General features: G+C 39.3%; 1 protein-coding gene across 6 annotated transcripts in view; it reads left to right on the forward strand.

The window, feature by feature from the left end:
* The window catches only part of LOC132396718 (ceramide transfer protein), a 126,760-nt gene that overhangs the window by 32,553 nt on the left and 71,785 nt on the right, over positions 1-22,422 (forward strand). For all 6 annotated transcript variants that reach the window (XM_059974533.1, XM_059974534.1, XM_059974536.1 and 3 more), the window contains exon 3: positions 7,934-8,050. In XM_059974533.1, coding sequence (XP_059830516.1) covers positions 7,934-8,050 — 117 coding nt within the window. The remainder of the gene's footprint in view (positions 1-7,933; positions 8,051-22,422) is intronic.

The raw sequence follows: 22,422 nt of genomic DNA on the forward strand, positions 1-22,422 counted from the left end.
TCTACTTGGTCATGATGGTGCAGTTAAAGATAGCTGGCACCGGGGGCATTGCTTTGAGCAACTTTTTTTTTCTTTGTTTTGTCCTGGGGCTGATGTAATTGACCTCTTCTTTCCTGTGAATGAAGATGATTATCACTGATTCACATTCTAATAGTCTACGTTGGCTCTTGTCACGTTCCAATCAATGCCAGTTCCCAATTTTTTCTCCCTCACACCCATCAACTATGTTCTACCACCACACGAGCTAGGGGTAATTTGCCTTAGTCAGTTAACTTGCCAAATGTTGAACTGTGAAAGGAAACTAGAATACCCAGAGAAACCCACATGGCCACCAGAATGTGCAAGCTCCACCCAGATACTGTCTGAGTTGCTGGAGCTCTGTAGCTATAGTACCAATTGTGTGTGATGTTGTGCCGGCCACACTCGACTGGAATTTGCTATTTAGGCTTAGTGAATTTTGGGTTCTCTGCAAACTAATGTCAACCTGAAATTATTAACCTGCTCAATTGAGGAAAAACACCAGAGACACAAAATTACCTCTGAAACGGTTTTTATTCAGAGAGGAGTTCGCAGCTCCACACACTTCGGGCGTAAGATAGCCAACTCCACAAAGGTCATATTTATACCCAAAAGCGGGGCACTACATTTGCAAATATGGTTACCGATTTCGAATTCCTCAATTGATTGGCTATTGCATAGCTAAGCATGCAAAATACTCAGAATTAGCAAAGGTTAAAGCGTAATACCTAGAATTAATACTGACGTACTTCAAAACACTTGAAATAGGTATCCTCAAAATACTTTGCCAAGCACATTCTCTTGTGGTTGTAGGTTCCCTTTTCCTTGTGGTCTCCACGTCTGGCCTGGCACCTTATTTTAGCTACCTCTCCTTACTTCCCCAATGATGTACCTCTCTCTTGTCCTGTCTACATATTTTGCTACAGTTACCCCTCGCCCACCCCCTCTACACGTACCCCTTACCCTTTTCACATTCTCACTACTTTTTCCCAGAAAAGAACACTAGGGTGAGTTTTTAATGAATATTATAGGTTTCTATTTCATAATTTTTTTTTGTTGTGTGAGGTACAAGTTTTCCAAAGCCTTTTTATTATAAGCCTCTAATCAACCTTTTTTGTGCTGACTATTATGGATGCAGAATTCATAACTTTGTTTTTATGAACTGTGGCATATAATTCTGTTAAGAGGGGCTGGCATCAAAAGTAATTAATTGGCTGTGATTTGATTTGACCCAAGGCCATAAATGGCAATACACAGGAAACACAAGAAATTGGAATTTGAAGCGAAAGGTAAACCACTGGAAGAACTCCCCAGGTCAGACAGCAGAGGCACAGGAGCAGCTGATACTTCGAGTCCTGACAGGAGTAAAGGTGTAAAGGGAAAATGGCCAGTTTATAGAAATAACAGGGAGGGGTGAAATGAAGGCTGGTAGGTTATATATGGGGGATGGGAGGGTGTGCAGAGAGCCATGTAGGAGAGAGGTTAAGAAGAGTGAATCCAAATTGAAGAGACCCCAAATAGATGGGGATGTGGCTGATGGAACCAAGTGGGATAGAATTTGGTATTGATGCTGGGCAATGGAAAGGAGGGAGAGACCTTGGATGAATTGATGAACATAGTGGATTATGAGAAATTTGAAAAATTAAACTTCTACTATAAAAAACAGATTTTTAAAAGAATTAATTTGTGTTGAACTCAGATATGGAATATTTATGCCACATTTGAAATTGATATTGAATTCCTAAAATCCTGCATTGCTAATGATTTTACCCTCATTGTAATAGAGCTAATAGGACTTGATGGTACTCTCAATGTTGGCAGTGGGCTTGGAGTGGTGACAAGGAGGGTAGGTACCTCATCGGGGTCATCAGGTGGGCACCCTCCTTCGACATTTCGTAGCTAAGCCCACGATGTATCCATAGGGCTCAACAGTGCTACCTGGTATCCCAGATACAACCCCTCGGTTCCATACTCTCCTGTCTTCATCTTGCAGCCCAGTTGTTGTCTTTACTTTTTAATCCAAATCCAATCACTGCTTTTTTCTGGCAAACAAGAGGAAATCTGGAGATGCTGGAAATTCAAGCAACACACACAAAATGCTGGTGGAACACAGCAGGCCAGGCAGCATCTATAGGGAGAAGCGCTGTCGACGTCTCGGGCCGAAACGTCGACAACGCTTCTCCCTATAGATGCTGCCTGGCCTGCTGCGTTCCACCAGCATTTTGTGTGTGTTACTGCTTTTTTCTGCTGCAATTGACAAGGACTTGATTGCTTGTTGGAGTGAATATCCCCTTACCCCCATCTTCTTCAATGGACTAGTCGTAGATGTAGCCACAAATCCCCTGCATGCCACTTCTACAGGGAAAATCTTGGTCTTCCAGCTGTTCTGGGCAGCTTCAGTTGCCAGTTCAGAGTACTTGGTTTACCCTCATTGGTTTAACATTGTTGGTTAGGTCAGGAATTTTTTGCATTATGTCCATTTAGTAAATAATTTTAAGTGCCACTAAATAAATGTAAGAGTATGGAGCATATTAATGAATTAGTGAAATAAAAGTTGTTTTCAATCCTGTTGCTGAGTTGTGGCATAAAATATTGTCCTGATGTTGTATAATTGAAGCTTGATTTATTGTGACTTTACAGCTGTTAAAACAATTATCTTAACTTGCCTATCCTATTCACTATATAAAGAACTCTAGACTGTCATTTCGCTTCCTCTCTATTTTAGTACTTTTCTGTATTGCTTTCCATCGTTTTTATTTTGCTAAAATTAAAAATGTACTTTAAGGACGCTGGCAAATACCAGAGTGATGTTCTATAGTTGCTAGTAGCTTCAGATATTATCAAGTTGACAGTTATTCATGTGATTTATTGACTTTTTCTGGAAAGTTATTTAAAATTACTGCAATATCATTGTGTGTGTATGTGTGTGTGTGTGAGAGAGAGAAAGAGAGAGAGAGAGATGGTTTTACTGAAAGGTGATCATGAGTGAGTTTTTTTAAAGGAAAAAAAAATCACTTCCAAGTTTTATGCACCGTGACTAGCAATGTAGGTTTTCAGAGCCTTACTGAGATCAGGTAATTAAACACCATCGTGGAAATTAAACCTAGACAAAGCTTGGCATGGAGTAGTTAAGTTTAAAAGTAATTTGGTTTATTAATGTACTGCTAATCCCTGTGTGGAAGAACTGTGAAATGTGGAGTATGTGCATGTATAACACAGTAGCATCACAAGTGTATAATATCTTCCTTGTAGTGAATACTGGGATCATTGCTGAAATGCTTTTCCACCATGAATGCATGTTTGTTTAAACACTGGTGATCAGGAAAGCCAGAAAATGTATGATCTTATTTGAGTTAATTTTAGTTTAACCGTTGGCTTTCTTGGCTTGTATAAAGAAGACTGACGGCTGAAAAACCAATACAGGTTGAATAAAGTTGATGGTTGAACTATGAAAAGCATTAAGCTCCAAAACTGGCAGTATCCCTCATTCAGCCTCATGCAAATCATTCCATTATTATAGTTAAAAATTATGTTTGTACTAGAAGTTCAGTTATTTCTTTTTCATCTTGATGACCAGATTAGAATTTGTTGATATTATGTGGCATGTTCAGAGTGCAAGGTTTTTCAGAAAAAAACAAGTTAAGCTGGTGCTGTTACCATAATTGTGAGTCATTGCACTAATGCATACCCTCTCTAAGGGAGCTACAATTGACATTTTTGTTTGTGGTTGGCAGCTAAATATGTTTTAGTTAATTAGTTATAATACAGTTTGGAAGTTCTAGAATTGTTTTGGTTTCTGATTCAATGTTTTAAACGAGAAAGGAAAATGAAGCATCTAAGTTATCTAATCCCAAAATTTTGCTCTTTTCCCCAGAGAAATGAATTTCTTCCCCTCAAAGTAATTGTACAATTTTTTTTGAAGTTTGTGTTGAATCTGTTTCCTCTAAAGCACATGTAAACAGCAGGTGGAGATTACAATCACTTGCTGTGTAAATATTTTTCATTAGTAGCCTTAGTTCTTTTGCCAATTGTCATAAATCATTATCATTGGAACCAGTTTTCTTATTTTATCAAAATGCAAGGATATTAAACTTTATATTTTCATTTAACATTGACTGGCTCAGAACAAACCCAGCTATTTTAGACTGTCCACATAATCAAGTCCTTAAACCCTAGTAATATTCAGTGTTCTTGGGCTGATTTAAAATAAGCATGCATTCGTTTTCAGACCTCAGATACCACAACTCCAGTGCATGTTTGTTTTGTGCTAACAAGTTTTATGGAATTATCGTTTTCCCTCTGGGGTTTGTGGTAATCCGGCGGTTCATTAATATAACTCTTCAACTTCATGGAAAAAGGACTTTCAAATTTGGCCGTTACTAGAAATGCTACAGTGGCAACAGTGAACAAAGATGGATTTTCAATTAATTTTGGCTTTAAAAGTAGATTGTTGTAATTTTATCGACCTTTTTAGTTAATAAGGGAATCACTGGCAAAGACTGCATTTGTGGATCTTCTCTAATTGTATTAAACAAATTTCACGACTTATGCCAGTGACATTAAATCTGTTTCTGATTCTGAAACAGAGTGGTCTTCTAGATCATTTTACATAGTGGTTAAATGTCATTCGGGTTATTGCAAAGTGCATTGATGCTAGACTGAATACTTCATATTTCTGCCTCTGCAGGGTGTGGTCAATTACATAGTTTTCAATAATAGATCCGACAATTTCATGATCCATGTCACAGCATACTTGCATTTGAGGCCATTGGATTACTAACTGTGAACTCCAGACAGCTGCAGAGGAACAAAGCAGCAAAGCTGCCATGTTGCAATATCACATTTTGTTATAGGCCAATGGCTATGACAATCTCCTTGCAGGTTTCGTAATTGACTTCTATGGCATTGCTAGTGCTGATGTTCAGTGTTTGGCAGATGTTCCGTTTTAGCACTCCAGATGTGCACCATTTTGGGCAAGCTGATTTTTTTGTTGCTTCAGGGAGGAACTGTAACTCTTTAGTTTGCTTTTGGGTTATAATTCTGCATGTTGCTGTCCATTTCCAAGTATTTCAAATATAAATGATTTATGTAAGCTTATTTAACGTTTACTTTTTTTATTTGGAACTAAATTATTAAAAATTTGAGAGCCATTTCATTATTCTCCAACAAAGTGCTATGTTAAAGTAGATTGAATCAATTTTGATCAATTCAGCATTTACAAAACTTCGAACTAACTAAAGTTGGAGGGAAAGCCTGTTGAGTTTTAAATTGTCGTTATTGTTAAAGCAGTTGTCTATTGAACAGCAGGGTCAAAGCAAAAGGAGTTAGCTATGTTAACAGTGAGGTAATCTTTGTTCGTCTTTAAGAACTTCATTTGCTAGATTTTTGTCTAAATATCAAGTACAAATTGTTATATTTTCCTCAATTAAAACAGAGTACAAGTACAGGCTTTTTGACCCACAATGTTGTGCTGAATCAATTAAACAATGACCCCTAATCTCTTCTGCCTACAGTTAGTTCCATATAGAAAGATACTTTATTGATCCCAAAAGAAATTAGTGTCACAATAGCGCAATAAGTGCACAGATGTACAAATATTAGGAGAGAAGTAAGTTACCTCAAACAGTCTAACAGGAGGGGAATCATCACTTCCCTGGCTGTAGGTTGATTCATTATAGTGCCTATTGGCCGAGGGTAAGAATGACCTCATGTAGGGCTCTTTGGAGCAGCGCCATTGTCTTGGTGTATTACTGAAAGTGCTCCTCTGTTCAGCCAAAGTGGCGTGCAGAGGGTGAGAAACATTGTCCAGAATTGCCAGGATTTCCTGTAGGGTCCTTTGTTCTACCACAGCCTCCAGTGTGTCCAGTTTGACTCCCATAACAGAGCCAGCCTTTTTGTTGAGCCTGTTGGCATTACCTGTGTTGATGCCATTGCCCAGCACACCACCGCATTGAAGATTGTACTGGCACCAACAGATAGTAGAACATGTAAAGGAGAAGCTTGCATACTCCAAAGGACCTCCGTATCCTCAAGGAATACAGGCAACACTGGCCCTTCTTGTATGTAGCCTCTGTTGGTGCTTCCCTTTGTCTGTATTCTAGGTACACCCTCAGGTACTTGTATGTCCTCACCATCAATAGTAACAGGGAGCAGTCTTCCTAAAGTCCATCACCATCTCCTTTGTCAAATGGTGCAAGCTGAATCATCTGCAGCTCAACATCAGTAAGATGAAGTCCTCCATCAAGGCCCATCTTTCTTTTTATACACCCAACTTTTGCTGAGTCATATGAATTTCTGCACATGAAATAACTCAGTGCTGTATCTGAAATCCAAGGTATACAGGGTAAACGGGAGGAGAGCTAATACAGTCCCCTATGGGGCCCCAATGCTGCTTAAAGCCATTGTCTCAAACATGTTTCTGAAGCTGCCCGTAATGTGGTCTGCCAGTCAGGTAGTCCCTCCTCCAGGATACAATAGAAGTGCCAACCTGCATTGATCGGAGCTCTACCCCCCCCCCACCCCCCCCCCCCCATCCCGGTGCTTGACAAAGTTTTTTTAAAAATAATCTTTGTAGTGCTGCCCTGCTTATCCAATGGGAGTAGGCTCTGTTCAGCAGGTAAGTGACATATCATCTACTCCAGTGGGCTCCTGGTAAGCAAACTGCAGGAGATCGAGGTCAGAAGTGAGTCAGTACCAGCCTCCCTAGGGTCTTCATGATGTATGAGGTCAGGGCCACTGGATGGTAGTCATTCAAGACTTTCGGTTGGCCCTTCGGTATTGGGACCACACATGAAGTTTTCCACATATACCTCAGTTCTCTGCATATTCATTTGAAATGAATTAGATTTAATAATTTAATAAGTAAAACTTATTGAGCAATTAGATAAAATCACCCCTCTCTTGTAGGATGGCAGGTTTGTATATTAGCTTGAATCAGTCAATGGCAAAAGATCTATTGTCTTGTACCAGTGGGCTTGCATTTAAAATGAGAAGGGCTACGTCCAAAAGGGATGTGTGGGCAAGCATTTTTTTTTAAAGAGAAGTGAATGTCTGAAAGGCACTGACTGGGGTGATGGTGGAGGCAGATACAATAGGGTTTTAAAGAGTCACTTAGCCCATGAATAAGCAAGATCTAGATGGATATGGACAATGTGTAGGCAGGAGGGATTAGTTTAATTGTTTTTATTAATAATGTAATTAGTTTGGCACAACAATGTGGGCTGAAGGGCCTGTTCCTGTAATGTTCTATCACTAGTGACTTTCTATACCAAAACGACTAACTTTGAAAGAATTCTCTCGAGCTCATTATGATCAAGAACCAGTGAAAATCAAAATTTTAATGTAAACAGAATTTCAGCAGAGTGGGATTAGTTTTTCAACACCAATTGATTGAAGTAATGAAAATGGATTGAATTTGATCATGGTTGAAAATTAATTGCAATGTAGACTTGAACTATGTATCTGTTTGTCAGTGAGGCTTTAATCCATGTGAGTTCATGGTCCAATTTTATATGAAAGTTTATTAATTTTTATTTATCTTCATTGCAGTTGTGATCTATTTTAACTTGCTTTTCCCCCAGTTGAATACCTAATAAGCCCTGAACCAAAAATGGTAGCTTCCATACAATCTGTTTCAGATAAAGAATTTAAAATCAGTCCAGGCTTGCAAAGTTTTAAATAAATAGATCAATAAATAACATGATTCTACTCTTAAATGTTGAAGTTTTAGTAGAATGGAATTGAATAATACTGCTGCTTAAAGTCTTCCTGTACATTCTATTCAAAGAAAGGTAAATGGGTTATACTAGGGAAAATGATCTTGTTCCATACAACCCTAATGCCTTTTTTTGTTAATTGTCTGCTGTGAAAATTTGAATGAACCCAGACTAATTATGGTTTGCAAATTTCTCCACAGCCCCATGAGTTTGATGAATGTCGCTTTGATATCAGTGTGAATGATAGTGTCTGGTACCTCCGTGCTCAAGACCCAGACCATAGACAGCAATGGATAGAGGCTATTGAACAACACAAGGTAAAACAAGAATTTTTAATTGTCTGAAATGTTATTTTAAAATTAATTGTGACTGATTTTTCAATCGTACTTAAGTTTTAAATACAGATCGACATTCTATAATCCGGCACATTGGTACCTGAGGATTAGTGATTAGTGAAAATGCCGAATTGTGATCCTTCTGTTGTAAGCAATAGCTAACCGCCTCATCATACCTTTAAAATATCATGTAAGTCAGTACAAGTTAGATAATAATGAAACAGAAATATTAAATGAGTAGCAAGTGAAATTTTAATAAAGTAATATACTGTACAGGCACAAATAAAATAAAGGGTGCAGGTAAATGTACAGGAATTAACTTGTACAGAAAAGTTGAGCACTTCTGCTTCTAAAGTGAGACGTCTAATATACCTTCAGGCAAAGTTACGTGTCTGCAAGTGTGAGGTTGTCAGGATCATCAACATCTTCATCTTGAAAAATGAGTGAAGCATCAGGAACTGGTGCTGAAACTGGCACAACAGTTTCTTCAAAAACAATTTCTTCAACAAACTCTGTTGCTGCTTCTTTATCTGCTGAATATTTTTCACCACACATTGCACAAAACTGTAAGCCATGCCACTGCTTGAACCAACAAAGCCAGCCTTCATTATAGTCACACTCATAATCTAGTCCTAGTTCTTCATTAAGCACTTTTGCTTGTTCCTTCTCCATATCTCCAGATAGTTCAACATCTTCACTTATACGCAGATTAAACCACGTTATCAGCACTTTATCTAGTTCCGAAATTATTACGTCTTTCATTGTTTTTCTTACGCACATGTTTCTTTGAGCTAATATCAGCAAAAAAATGTAGCAGTTTTTCTTTGGCTCTTCATAGTGTACAATATAAAGAAACAATGTTGTAACACTCATACAAGCTTTTCACCGATACACCACTGTCCAGTTTTTTCAAGAGTTCAACCTTATCTTTAATGGATAATGTGTAGTGTTTTCGCTTCACAGCACGAGGTGTATTTCCTTTACTCATTGGGGCCATAATTGTGGCTAAAAAAGAGCAAATGATATTAATAAATGCAGGAAAACAAGCAGGAATCGCCTGTCTGTGCTTACAAGAGTGCACCAACATGTGAACAGATCTAGCGCAACCAAAACAATGCGCAGCAGATTGGTACAGTGGCCCAGGAAATTTGAAATCTGTGCCGGATTATCGAAGGAACCAGATTACAGGTAGTCGGATTAGTGAAGGTGGACTGTGTTTGGTTTCTTGCTCTTAATGCCTCTTGAGAAACATTAACATTTCTCATAATGCTATATGAATTGAACTTTCAATTGAATCATTAAGGACAAGAAACTGGAGAAACCTCCACAATCATAATGTAAGATTTGTTTCTATTTAAATACTAGTTTGTGCCCTTGATAAAGCTGGCTGATGGTGTACTGGCATCTGCACCGGACTTGGAGGCAAGTGGTCCCGGGTTCAAATTCGGCTGGCTCCTTGCAGGGTTGAGTGTCCAGCTAGCAACTTAGCCTTCTAATTAAAAAAAACACACAAAAATGCTAAAGAAATGGCAAGGCTGCCACCCAGCCTTTATTTACCTAAAATTGTCTTTTGATTTGCCAAATGAAAGGTACTATTTGAGGTTATAGTAAAAAGTTTGCTATGAATGAAATAGAAAATAAATTGGGAAGGGGGCGTGTACCATCAAAACTAAATAAATATTTCATTAGTAAATATTGAACATTGGTTTTTGAAATGGTTCGTTTTGAATAAATTAGTTGTCAGTTCCTCCTGCTATCAGTATGTTCTACCTTGTGTTCCAAATGATGGGGCAACTCTTATTTACTATAAATTTAGGAAGTGAGAGTATACAAATTAATGGATATTAAGTTTGAAGTGTTTTTTCAGATGTAAAATGTATCAAACATCAGCCTTAATTGAGGGATTAGCAGTGAAAATAGTGGAGGATTACAAATACCTGGGGATACAAATTGACAATAAACTGGACTGGTCAAAGAACACTGAGGCTGTCTACAAGAAGGGTCAGAGCTGTCTCTACTTCCTGAGTAGACTGAGGTCCTTCAACATCTGCTGGACAATGCTGAGGACGTTCTACGAGTCTATGGTGGCCAGTGCTATCATATTTGCTGTTGTGTGCTGGGGCAGCAGGCTGAGGGTAGCAGACACCAACAGAATCAACAAACTCATTCGTAAGGCCAGTGATGTTGTGGGGGTGGAACTGGACTCTCTAACGGTGGTGTCTGAAAAGAGGATGCTGTCCAAGTTGCATGCTATTTTGGACAATGTCTCCCATCCACTCCATAATGTACTGGTTAGGCACAGGAGTACATTCAGCCAGAGACTCATTCCACCGAGATGCAACACTGAGCGTCATAGGAAGTCATTCCTGCCTGTGGTCATCAAACTTTACAACTCCTCCTTCGGAGTGTCAGACACCCTGAGCCAATAGGCTGGTCCTGGACTTATTTCCACTTGGAATAATTTACTTATTATTATTTATGTTTTTATATTGCTATATTTCTACACTAATCTTGGTTGGTGCGACTGTAACGAAACCCAATTTCCCTCAGGATCAATAAAGTATGTCTGTCTGTAAACTATCAGATGTAATTCAGGAAGGCGATAAGTAGCAGGTGTGACAGTCTCATGGAGACAAGGAAATTTAAATATAGAAGAATAGTGGCTACATTTGAAACACTGAGTGACAGAAGGGTGGTATATATATCAAAAATATTGACTATGCAATAACTTGTAGCAATGAAAAAACAAAAAATAAAAATATCACTATCTAGAACCAAAAATTACAAAAGCAAGAAATTAATGTTGAACTTGGAGGTGTGGTGAAGACTATTTTTAAGGTTGCAGTAGAATTATGCTATGCACATATTTGAGCATAACATGAAGAAATAGTTGTTTTTAAAAAAAAAACTTAAGATCACTGGAATGTTACAAGGGATGAAAGTTAGAATTTATGAAGAGGATTCGGTAAGAGGTGACCCCTGGAGATCTTCATGAGAGCTTATGATGAGGTGAACAGTGATAGATTGTTTCAATTACTTGTGTTATAATGAGAGAGTACAAAGTGGCTCTTATTGCACAGAATTAGAGGTCATTTTCTTTTTGCAATGAAGTTGGTCTCTGAAATTCACTGAAGTAGTGTAATAAAACTGTTACTCAGAAAAGAACTTGGTGTTTTGGGTGAATAGAAATTGGGATTAAATGCGATACATTATAGAAAAACTGTTGTATTGATTTAGTTACTGAATTATTTGTATGTTATCATATTCAGTGTTTTTTCTTGGCTAGGCACCTATTTAGTCTAATAAACTAGCATAGTGTAAACAGCTAAACTTCAGATTTGTAGCCCTTTGCTCTGCATTCTGTCTCAAGTTTAAACTATTCACCAGACACTTAGAAGAAAGCACCACATGTACAGAAGTCTTGTACTTGCCACCATTTGAACTCTAACTGCTGGATATTTTATTCTGAGTTTCTGATATTTGTGACGACCATTTGTGCCTCTTGCATAATTAACAATTCCACACTATTATTACAATAACTTGATCTGCTTTTTCAGTTATAATGGGTGACTTCAATCTACATATAGATTGGGTGAACCAAATTGGTAAGGGTGCTGAGGAAGAGGATTTCTTGGAATGTATGCGGGATGGTTTTCTGAACCAACATGTCGAAGAACCAACTAGAGAGCAGGCCATTCTAGATTGGGTATTGAGCAATGAGGAATGGTTAATTAGCAATCTTGTCGTGCGAGGCCCCTTGGGTAAGCGTGACCATAATATGGTGGAATTCTTCATTAAGATGGAGAGTGACATAGTTAATTCAGAAACAAAGGTTCTGAACTTAAAGAAGGGTAACTTTGAAGGTATGAGACGTGAATTAGCTAAGATAGACTGGCAAATGATACTTCAAGGGTTGACGGTGGATATGCAATGGCAAGCATTTAAAGATCACATGGATGAACGACAATAATTGTTCATCCCAGTTTGACAAAAGAATAAACCAGGGAAGGTAGTGCACCCGTGGCTGACAAGGGAAATTGGGGATAGTATCAAGTCCGAAGAAGAAACATATAAATTAGCCAAAAAAAAAAAGCAGCACACCTGAGGACTGGGAGAAATTCAGAGACCAGCAGAGGAGGACAAAGGGCTTAATTAGGAAATGGAATAAAGATTATGAGAGAAAGCTGGCTAGGAACATAAAAACTGACTGTAAAAACTTTTATAGATACATGAAAAGAAAAAGATTGGTCAAGACAAATGTAGGTCCTTTACAGTCAGAAACAGGTGAATTGATCATAGGGAACAAAGACATGGCAGACCAATTGAATAACTACTTTGGTTCTGTCTTCACTAAGGAGGATATAAATGATCTTCCGGAAATAGTAAGGGACAGAGGTTCTAGTGAGATGGAGGAACTGAGGGAAATACATGTTAGTAGGGAAGTGGTGTTAGGTAAATTGAAGGGATTGAAGGCAGATAAATCCCCAGGGCCAGATGGTCTGCATCCCAGAGTGCTTAAGGAAGTAGCCCAAGAAATAGTGGATGTATTAGTGATAATTTTTCAAAACTCCTTAGATTCTGGATTAGTTTCTGAGGATTGGAGGGTGGCTAATGTAACCCCACTTTTTAAAAAAGGAGGGAGAGAGAAACCAGGGAATTATAGACTGGTTAGTCTGACATCGGTGGTGGGGAAAATGCTCGAGTCGGTTATCAAAGATGTGATAACAGCACATTTGGAAAGAGGTGAAATCATCGGACAAAGCATGGATTTATGAAAGGAAAATCATGTCTGACGACTCTTATAGAATTTTTTGAAGATGTAACTGGTAGAGTGGATAGGGGAGAACCAGTGGATGTGGTATATTTAGATTTTCAAAAGGCTTTTGACAAGGTCCCACACAGGAGATTAGTGTGCAAACTTAAAGCACACAGTATTGGGGGTATTGTATTGATGTGGATAGAGAATTGGTTGGCAGACAGGAAGCAAAGAGTGGGAGTAAACGGGATCTTTTCAGAATGGCAGGCAGTGACTAGTGGGGTACCGCCAGACTCTGCCAGATCCCCAGTTGTTTACAATATATATTAATGATTTAGACGAGGGAATTAAATGCAGCATCTCCAAGTTTGCAGATGACACGAAGCTGGGCGGCGGTGTCAGCTGTGAGGAGGATGCTAAGAGGATGCAGGGTGACTTGGATAGGTTAGGTGAGTGGGCAAATTCATGGCAGATGCAATTTAATGTGGATAAATGTGAGGTTATCCACTTCGGTTGCAAGAACAGGAAAACAGATTATTATCTGAACGGTGGCCAATTAGGAAAAGGGGAGATGCAATGAGACCTGGGTGTCATTGTACACCAGTCATTGAAGGTGGGCATGCAGGTACAGCAGGCGGTGAAAAAGGCAAATGGTATGTTGGCATTCATAGCAAAAGGATTTGAGTACAGGAGCAGGGAGGTTCTACTGCAGTTGTACAAGGCCTTGGTGAGACCACACCTAGAGTATTGTGTGCAGTTTTGGTCCCCTAATCTGAGGAAAGACATTCTTGCCATAGAGGGAGTACAAAGAAGATTCACCAGATTGATTCCTGTGATGGCAGGACTTTCATATGAAGAAAGACTGGATCGACTAGGCTTGTACTCACTGGAATTTAGAAGATTGAGGGGGGATCTTATTGAAACATATAAAATTCTAAAGGGATTGGACAGGCTAAGTGCAGGAAGATTGTTTCCGATGTTAGGGAAGTCCAGAACGAGGGGTCACAGTTTAAGGATAAAGGGGAAGCCTTTTTGGACTGAGATGAGGAGAAACTTCTTCACACAGAGAATGGTGAACCTGTGGAGTTCTCTGCCACAGGAAACAGTTGAGGCCGGTTCATTGGCTATATTTAAGAGGAAGTTAGATACGGCCCTTGTGGCTAAAGGGATCAGGGGGTATGGAGAGAGAGCAGGTACAGGGTTCTAAGTTGGATGAACAGCCATGGTCATACTGAATGGCGGTGCAGGCTCAAAGGGCCAAATGGCCTACTCCTGCACCTATTTTCAATGTTTCTATGTTTCTAATATATCTAATAATCCTATTCCATAAATTAACACATAAAATTCTGGAGGAACACAGCAGGATAGCAGCATCTATGGAAATTGATAAAACAGTCAACATTTTGTGCCCAGACAGTTCTTCGGGATTTATGCCTTTCAGTGTAGGAATGACTTTCCTTTTCCTTCATTTCTTGCACTGACTTTTCAGACCTGTAATGGAAACTGCATTTGAGGGAACTATTGGATCTGGCATTTGTACAAGTCTTACTCTGCATACCATAAAACCATCTGCATACCATCAATTAAATTCTGTATAGAACCTAGAAATCTACAGCACATTACAGGTCCTGAGGAGAGCTAAGGCACCGGTGACCCCTGTTTCCATCCAAGGGATCAGTGAGGACATGTAGGAGGATTACAAATACCTGGGGATACGAATTGGCAATAAACTGGACTGGTCAAAGAACACTGAGGCTGTCTACAAGAAGGGTCAGAGCCATCGCTACTTTCTGAGGAGATGAAGGTCCTTTAACATCTGCTGGATGATGAAGAGGATGTTCTGCGAGTCTGGTGGCCAGTGCTATCATGTTTGCTGTTGTGTGCTGGGGCAGCAGGCTGAGGATAGCAGACACCAACAGAATCAACAAACTCATTCGTAAGGCCAGTGATGTTGTGGGGGTGGAACTGGACTCTTTAATGGTGGTGTCTGAAAAGAGGATGCTGTCCAAGTTGCATGCCATCTTGGACAATGTCTCCCATCCACTTCATAATATACTAGTTAGGCACAGGAGTACATCCAGCCAGAGACTCATTCCACCGAGATGCAACACTGAGCGTCATAGGAAGTCATTCCTGCCTGTGGCCATCAAACTTTACAACTCCTCCTTCGGAGTGTCAGTCACCCTGAGCCAATAGGCTGGTCCTGGACTTACTTCCACTTGGCATAATTTACCTATTATTATTAAATTATTTATGGTTTATATTGCTATATTTCTTCTCTATCCTTGGTTGGTGCGACTGTAACAAAACCCAATTTCCCTCGGGATCAATAAAGTATGTCTATCTGTCCTTCGACCCACAATGTTGTGCTGACCATGTAACTAGAAACTGCCTTGAATTTCCCTACTGTATAGCCCTCCTATATATTTTTTTGAGCTCCAGGTACCTTTCCAAGAGTTTCATAAAAGACCCTGTTGCACCCACCTCTACCACCATTGCTGGCAGTGCATTCCACGCACCCACCACTCTGTGGAAAAACAAATCTCTTGCATCTCCCTTGTACCTACTTACAAGCACCTTAAAACTATGCCCCTTGTGTTAGCCATTTCAGCCCTGGATAAAAGCCTCTGGCTATCCACACAATCAAATGCTTCTCACCCTCTTGTACACCTCTATCAGGTCACCTCTCATTCTCCATCACTCCAAGGAGAAAAGGCCAAGTTCACTCAACCTATTCTCCTAAGGCATGCTCTCTATTCCAGGCAACATCTTTGTAAACGACACACACACAAAATGCTAGTGGAATGCAGCAGGCCAGTCAGCATCTATAGGGAGAAGCCTGACGAAGGGTCTCGGCACGAAACATCGACAGCACTTCTCCTTATAGATGCTGCCTGGCCTGCTGCGTTCCACCAGCATTTTGTGAGTGTTGCTTAAATTTCCAGCGTCTGCAGATTTCCTCGTGTTTGAACATCTTTGTAAATCTCCTATAGTACACTCTCTCTATAGTGTCCACATCCTTCCTGAAGTGCAGTGACCAGAAGTGAACACAGTACTCCAAATAGGGCTAACTAAGGTCTTGTAGCTTTAACGTTACCTCACAACTCTTTAGTCCCACAGTTGAAGGCCATCACACCGTACACCTTCTTAACAACACTGTCAACCTGTGCAGTAGCTTTGAGTGTCCTATGGACACAGGCACCAAGATCTTGCTGATCTCCACACTGCCAAGAGTCTTAACATTAACACTGTATTCTGTCTTCAAATTTGACCTACCAAAATGAACCACTTCACACTTAGTTGGGTTGAACTCCATCTGCCACTTCTCAGTCCAGTTTTGCATCCTATCGATGTCCCGCTGTAACCTCTGACAACTCTCCAGACTATCGCAACACCCCCAACCTTTGTGTGCTCAGCATACTTACTAGCCCACCCTTCCACCCTTCTACTTCCTCATCCAAGTCATTTATAAAGATCACCGGGGGGGGGGTCGCAGAACAGATCCCTGCGGAACGCCACTTGACACTGTACTGTCCTCCATGCAGAATATGAACCATCTACAACCACCCTTAGCCTTCTGCGGGCAAGCCAATTCTGGATCCACAAAGCGGGGTCTCCTTGGATTCCATGCCTCATTACTTTCTAAATGACCCTTGCATGGGAAAACTTATCAACTACCTTACTGAAATCCATATATACTACATCCACTGCTCTACCTTCGTCAATGTGTTTTACATTCTCAAAGAATTCAATGAAGTTCATAAGGCCTAACCTGCCCCTGACAAAGCCATGCTGACTATCCCTAATCAGATTATGTATTTCCAAATGCTAATACATCCTGCCTCTCAGGATCTTATCCAACAACTTGCTCACCACTGAAGTAAGAATCACTGGTCTATAATTTCCTGGGTTATCACTACTCGCTTTCTTGTATAAGGGACAAACTCTTGCAACCTTCCAATCCACTGGTACTTCTCTCATCCCTATTTGATGATGCAAAGAACATTGTCAGAGGCTCAGTAATCCCCTCCCTCACTTCCTATAGTAGCCTGTAATATATCTTGTCCAGTCCCAGCATCTTATCTAACTTAATACCTCTCAAAAACCTCCAGCACATCCTATTTTTTAATGTCTGTACACACAAGCTTTTCAGTCCTCTGTAAGTCATCCCACAATTGCCAAGGTCCTTTTCACTGGTGAATACTGAAGCGAAGTATTCGCTGAGTACCACTGCTACCTCCTCCGACTGCATGCACATTTCCACTATTGCTCCTGATTAGTCCTGTTTTCACATGGCTCATCCCCTTGCTCTTCACATACTTGTAGAATTCCTTTTGGGATTTTTCTTAATCCTGCTAACCAAGGCCTTTGTATGGCCCCTCCTTGCTCTCCTAATTTAATTCTTGAGCTCCTTCCTGGCACCCTTGCAATTTTCTAGAGCTCTAACAGTACCTAGTTTCTTGAACCTTTCAAGAATAGTGACTTTAGTTGCTTATTGTAAAAACATAGAAAACCTACATCACAAAATAGGCCCTTCGGCCCCCAAAGCTGCGCAGAACATGTCCTTACCTTAGAATTTTCCTAGGGTTACCCATAGCCCTCTATTTTTCTGTGCTCCATGTACCTGTCCAGGAGTCTCTTAAAAACCCTATTGTATCCGCCTCCACCACTGTCGCCGGTAGCGCATTCCATGCATTCACCAGTCTCTATCTGGTAAGTTTCTGGTAAGTATTTAAAAAAAACTTACCCCTGACATTTCCCAGCACCCTAAAACTGTGCCCTCTCATGTAGTCATTTCAGCCCTGGGGAAAAAAGCCTCTGACCATCCACACAATTGATGCCTCTCATCAGCTTGTACACCTCTATCAAGTCACCTCTCATCCTCTGTCACTCCAAGGTGAAAAGGCCGAGTTCGCTCGGCCTATTCTCACAAGGCATGCTCCCCAATCCAGGCAACATCCTTGTAAATCTCCTCTGCACCCTTTCTGTGGTTTCCACATCCTTCCGATAGTGAGGCGACCAGAGCTGAGCACAGTACTCCAAGTAGGGTCTGACCAGGGTCCTATATAGTTGCAACATTACCTCTCAGCTTCTAAACTCAATCCCATGACTGATAAAGGCCAATGTACCATATGCTTTCTTAACCACAGAATCAACCTGCACAGCAACTTTGAGTGTCCTATGGACTCAGACCCAAAGATCCTTCTGATCCTCCTCACTACCAAGAGTCTTAACATTTAATACTATATTCTGCCATCATATTTGATCTACCAAAATGAACCTTCTCACACTTATCTGGATTGAACTCCATCTGTCACTTCTCAGCTCAGTTTTGCATCCTATCAATGTCCTGCTGTAACCTCTGACAGCCTTCCACGCTATCTACAACACCTCAGATCTTTGTGTCATCAGCAAATTTACTAACCCATCCCTCCACTCCTTCATCCAGGACATTTATAAAAATTACAAAGAGTAGGGGTCCCAGAACAGATCCCTGAGGCACACCTCTGGTGACCAACCTCAATGCAGAATATGACCCGAAAACAACCACTCTGCCTTCTTTGGGCAAGTCAGTTCTGGATCCACAAAGCAATGTCCCCTGGGATCCCATGCCTCTTTACTTCCTCAATAAGCGTTGCATGGGGTACCTTATCAAATGCCTTGCTGAAATCCATATACAATACATCTATAGCTCTGCCTTCGTCAATGTGTTTAGTCGCATTTTCAAAAAATTAAATCAAGCTCATGAGGCACGACCTTCCTTTGACAAAGCCATGCTGACTATTTCTAATCATATTATGTCTCTCTAAATGTTCATAAATCCTGTCTCTCAGGAACTTCTCCATCAACTTACCAACCACTGAAGTAAGACTCACTGGTCTATAATTTCCTGGACTATCTCTATCTCCTTTTTTTCATATTTTTTATTCAATTTTTAAGATAATTACATAGAATAAATAGTGATAGAATATTATGATATCAGCTCTCCCCCTCCCCTTAACCCTTCCCCCCTTAACATCACTATCTAAAAAATATTTAAAAAAAGAAAGAAAGAAGAAAGAAAGACTGCCTGGATATCGGAAGATCCCCACATGCACCATGGAATTCAAAATAGCTTTACTATATGTATTCTTTCGCCAGATGACCAATAACTTTATCTTTGGAGCACCTATATATTTAATCCTATCTTTTGTAAGTGAGGGCGCCAAATTCTCAGAAATGTCATATTTATTTCTTAAATTATAAGTAATTTTTTTTCAAGTGGAATGCAGCTAAAAATTTCATTATTCCAATGATCCATACTTAAGTATGAATCCGATTTCCAAGTAACTGCAATAGCCTTTTTGGCTACTGCTGATGCAATTTTTATAAATTCTTTATGATATTTGTTCAATTTAGGTTTCTGTTTTATCCCTTCAATATCACCTAGTAAAAATAATACTGGGTTATGTGGAAGTTGTATTCCAATAATTTGTTTCAATAAAATTCTTAAATTTATCCAAAAAGGTTGAATTTTAAAATAAGACCAGGTAGAGTGTAAAAAAAGTACCAATTTCTTGATTGCATCGAAAACATTGATCAGATAAATTTGGGTTTAATCTATTTATTTTTTGTGGTGTAATATATAGTTGATGTAAAAAAATTGTATTGTACTAATCTAAGTCAGACATTTTTTGTATTTGTCATACTATCAAGACATAGTCTTGACCAAAATGTACAAAAAAGCTGGATGAACTCAGCAGATCAGGCAGCATAAGTTGAAAGAAGCAGTCAACATTTCGGGTTGAGACCCTGACAAAGGGTCTCGACCCGAAATGTTGTCTGTTTCTTTCAACGGATGCTGCCTGACCTGCTGAGTTCATCCAGCTTTTTTGTACGTCTTGATTTGACCACAGCATCTGCAGTGTACTTTGTGTTTAATAGTCTTGACCAACTTGTTTCATCAATTTTAATATTAAAATCAGTTTCCCATTTTTGTCTTGACTTGTGAATTCCTTGTTTAAGTGTCTGTTTTTGAATCAAATTATACATGCAAGAAGTAATTTTTTTAATTTTTCCTTTTTGAATTAAAGTTTCTATTTCATTAGGTTTCAGCATTAGCATTACTTGACCAAGTTTATCTCTTAAATAAGCCCTTAATTGAAAATAACAGAAGAGAGTATGATTTGATATGTTATATTTATTCTTTAATTGATCAAATGACATCAATATACTTCCTTCAAAACAATCTCCTATATATCTAATCCCTTTTTGAAACCAGTTATATAAAAGTTGGTTATCCATTGTAAAAGGAATGAGTCTATTTTGAATTAGGGGTCTCTTTGCTAATAAAAGTTTCTTTATCTCATCATCAACATTTGTCTTATTCCATAAATCAATCAAATGTTTTAATATAAGGGAATCTTTCTTTTCCCGTATCCATTTAGATTCCCCTTTATATATAAAATCTTCTGGTATATTTTCTCCTATCTTATCTAACTCTATTCTAATCCATGCCAGTCTATCTTCATCTAAAAAGATGCAATAATTCTAAGTAGATTTGCTTTATAATAATTCTTAAAGTTTGGGAGTTGTAACCCTCCTAGGTCAAATTTCCATGTCAATTTTTCCAACGATATTTTTGACATCTTACCTTTCCAAAGAAACTTCCTCACACATTTATTTAACTCTTGAAAAAACTTTTGCGGCAGTTGTATTGGTAATGTTTGGAATAAATACTGTAATCTAGGAAATATATTCATTTTTACAGCATTGACTCTACCTACTAATGTTATTGGTAACATCATCCATTTATCAAGATATTCTTGAATTTTTTTCAATAATGACAAATAATTTAATATATATAAATTCTTTATATCGATATCAACTCTTATACCTAAATACTTTATACCATTTATCAGCCATCTAAATTGAGTTATTAATCGACATTAACTATAATCTCCTTTAATAAGGGGTAAAATTTCACTTTTATCCCAGTTTATTTAATACCCTGATATTTTCCCATATTCTTCCAATCTAAAAGATAATTTACCCCCTTTCTTGAATAAGGAAACACCGTCCGCAACCTCCAATCCTCCAGAACATCTCCTGTCCCCATTGATGATACAAAGATCATTGTCAGAGGTTCAGCAATCTCCACCCTCACCTCCCACTGTAGCCTGGGGTACATATTGTCCGGTCCCAGTGATTTATCCAACTTTATGCTTTCCAAAAGCTCCAGCACATCCTCTTCCTTAATATGCCCAAGCTTTTTAATCCACTGTAAGTCATCCCTACAATCTCCAAGGTCCTTTTCCATAATGAATACTGAAGCAAAGTATTCATTAAGTACCTCTGCTATGTCTTCCAGTGCCATACACACTTTTCCACTGTCACACCTGATTGGTCCTTCTTATCTCACTACTTATCCTCTTGCTCTTCACATACTTGTAGATTGCCTTGGGGTTTTCTTATCCTGTCCACCAAGGCCTTCTCATGGCCCCTTCTGGCTCTCCGAATTTTTCTCAAGCTCCTTCCTGCCAGCCATTTAATCTTCTAGATCTCTATCATTACTTAGTTATTTGAACATTTTGTAAGCTGTTCTTTTCTTCTTGACTAGATCTGCAACAGCCTTTGTACACCATGGTTCCTGTACCCTACCATCCTTTCCCTGTCTCATTGGAACTTAGCTACTCATTGGAACTCCACGGAAGTATCCCCTGAACATTTGCCACATTTCTTTTGTACATTTCCTTGAAAACATCTGTTCCTAATTTATGCTACCAAGTTCCTGCCTGATAGCCTGATATCTCCCCTTACTGCAATTAAACACTTCCCTAACCTGTCTGTTCCTATCCCTCTCCAATGCTATATGGTAAAGGAGATGGAATTGTGATCACTATCTCCAAAATGCTTTCCTTCTGAAAGATCTAACACCTGACCAGGTTCATTTTCCAATACCAGATCAAGTACAGCCTCTCCTCTTCTAGGCTTATCTACATATTGTGTCAAGAATACAATATGTGGACCCCATCTAAACCCCCTGCTCTAGGGAGATACCAATTGATATTTGGGAAATTAAAATCTCCCAGCATGACAACCCTGTTATTATTACTCCTTTCCAGAATCTGTCTCCCTATCTGCTCCTCGATGTCCCTGTTACTATTGGGTGGTCTACAAAAAAAAACACCCAGTAGATTTAAGGGCTGTTTTGTAACACCTTCAAAGCTGAGACAGAAGTAATAAATTATAGATAATACAGCCAGTTAATCCTGTTTTGAGGCAAGCCCCCACCCCCACCCCCAAGATTAGCTTAGTTAGTACTGCATTGCAAAGTTAGTTGGGTTGATTGTGATGTTATTGTATCAACTTAAATTGATGATAGATGGAATGTCTAGTTTTGCTATTTAGGTTTGTAATTATGCTGATGAAGTTTACCAGCCTATTCAGAGGACAGTTAAGAGTTAATAAAATTTGAGTGCAGAATCATACACGAGCTAGATAAGGATAGTTAATCTCTGTTTCGAAAGGACAATGGTGAAACGGGTAGGCTTTTACTGACAACCCAGTGGCTACGTGGTCACCATATTGATTGTTTTTGTTTTCTTTCACCTCGGTC

The sequence above is a fragment of the Hypanus sabinus genome, chromosome 7, assembly GCF_030144855.1.
Source record: "Hypanus sabinus isolate sHypSab1 chromosome 7, sHypSab1.hap1, whole genome shotgun sequence".
Taxonomy (NCBI): Eukaryota; Metazoa; Chordata; class Chondrichthyes; order Myliobatiformes; family Dasyatidae; genus Hypanus; species Hypanus sabinus.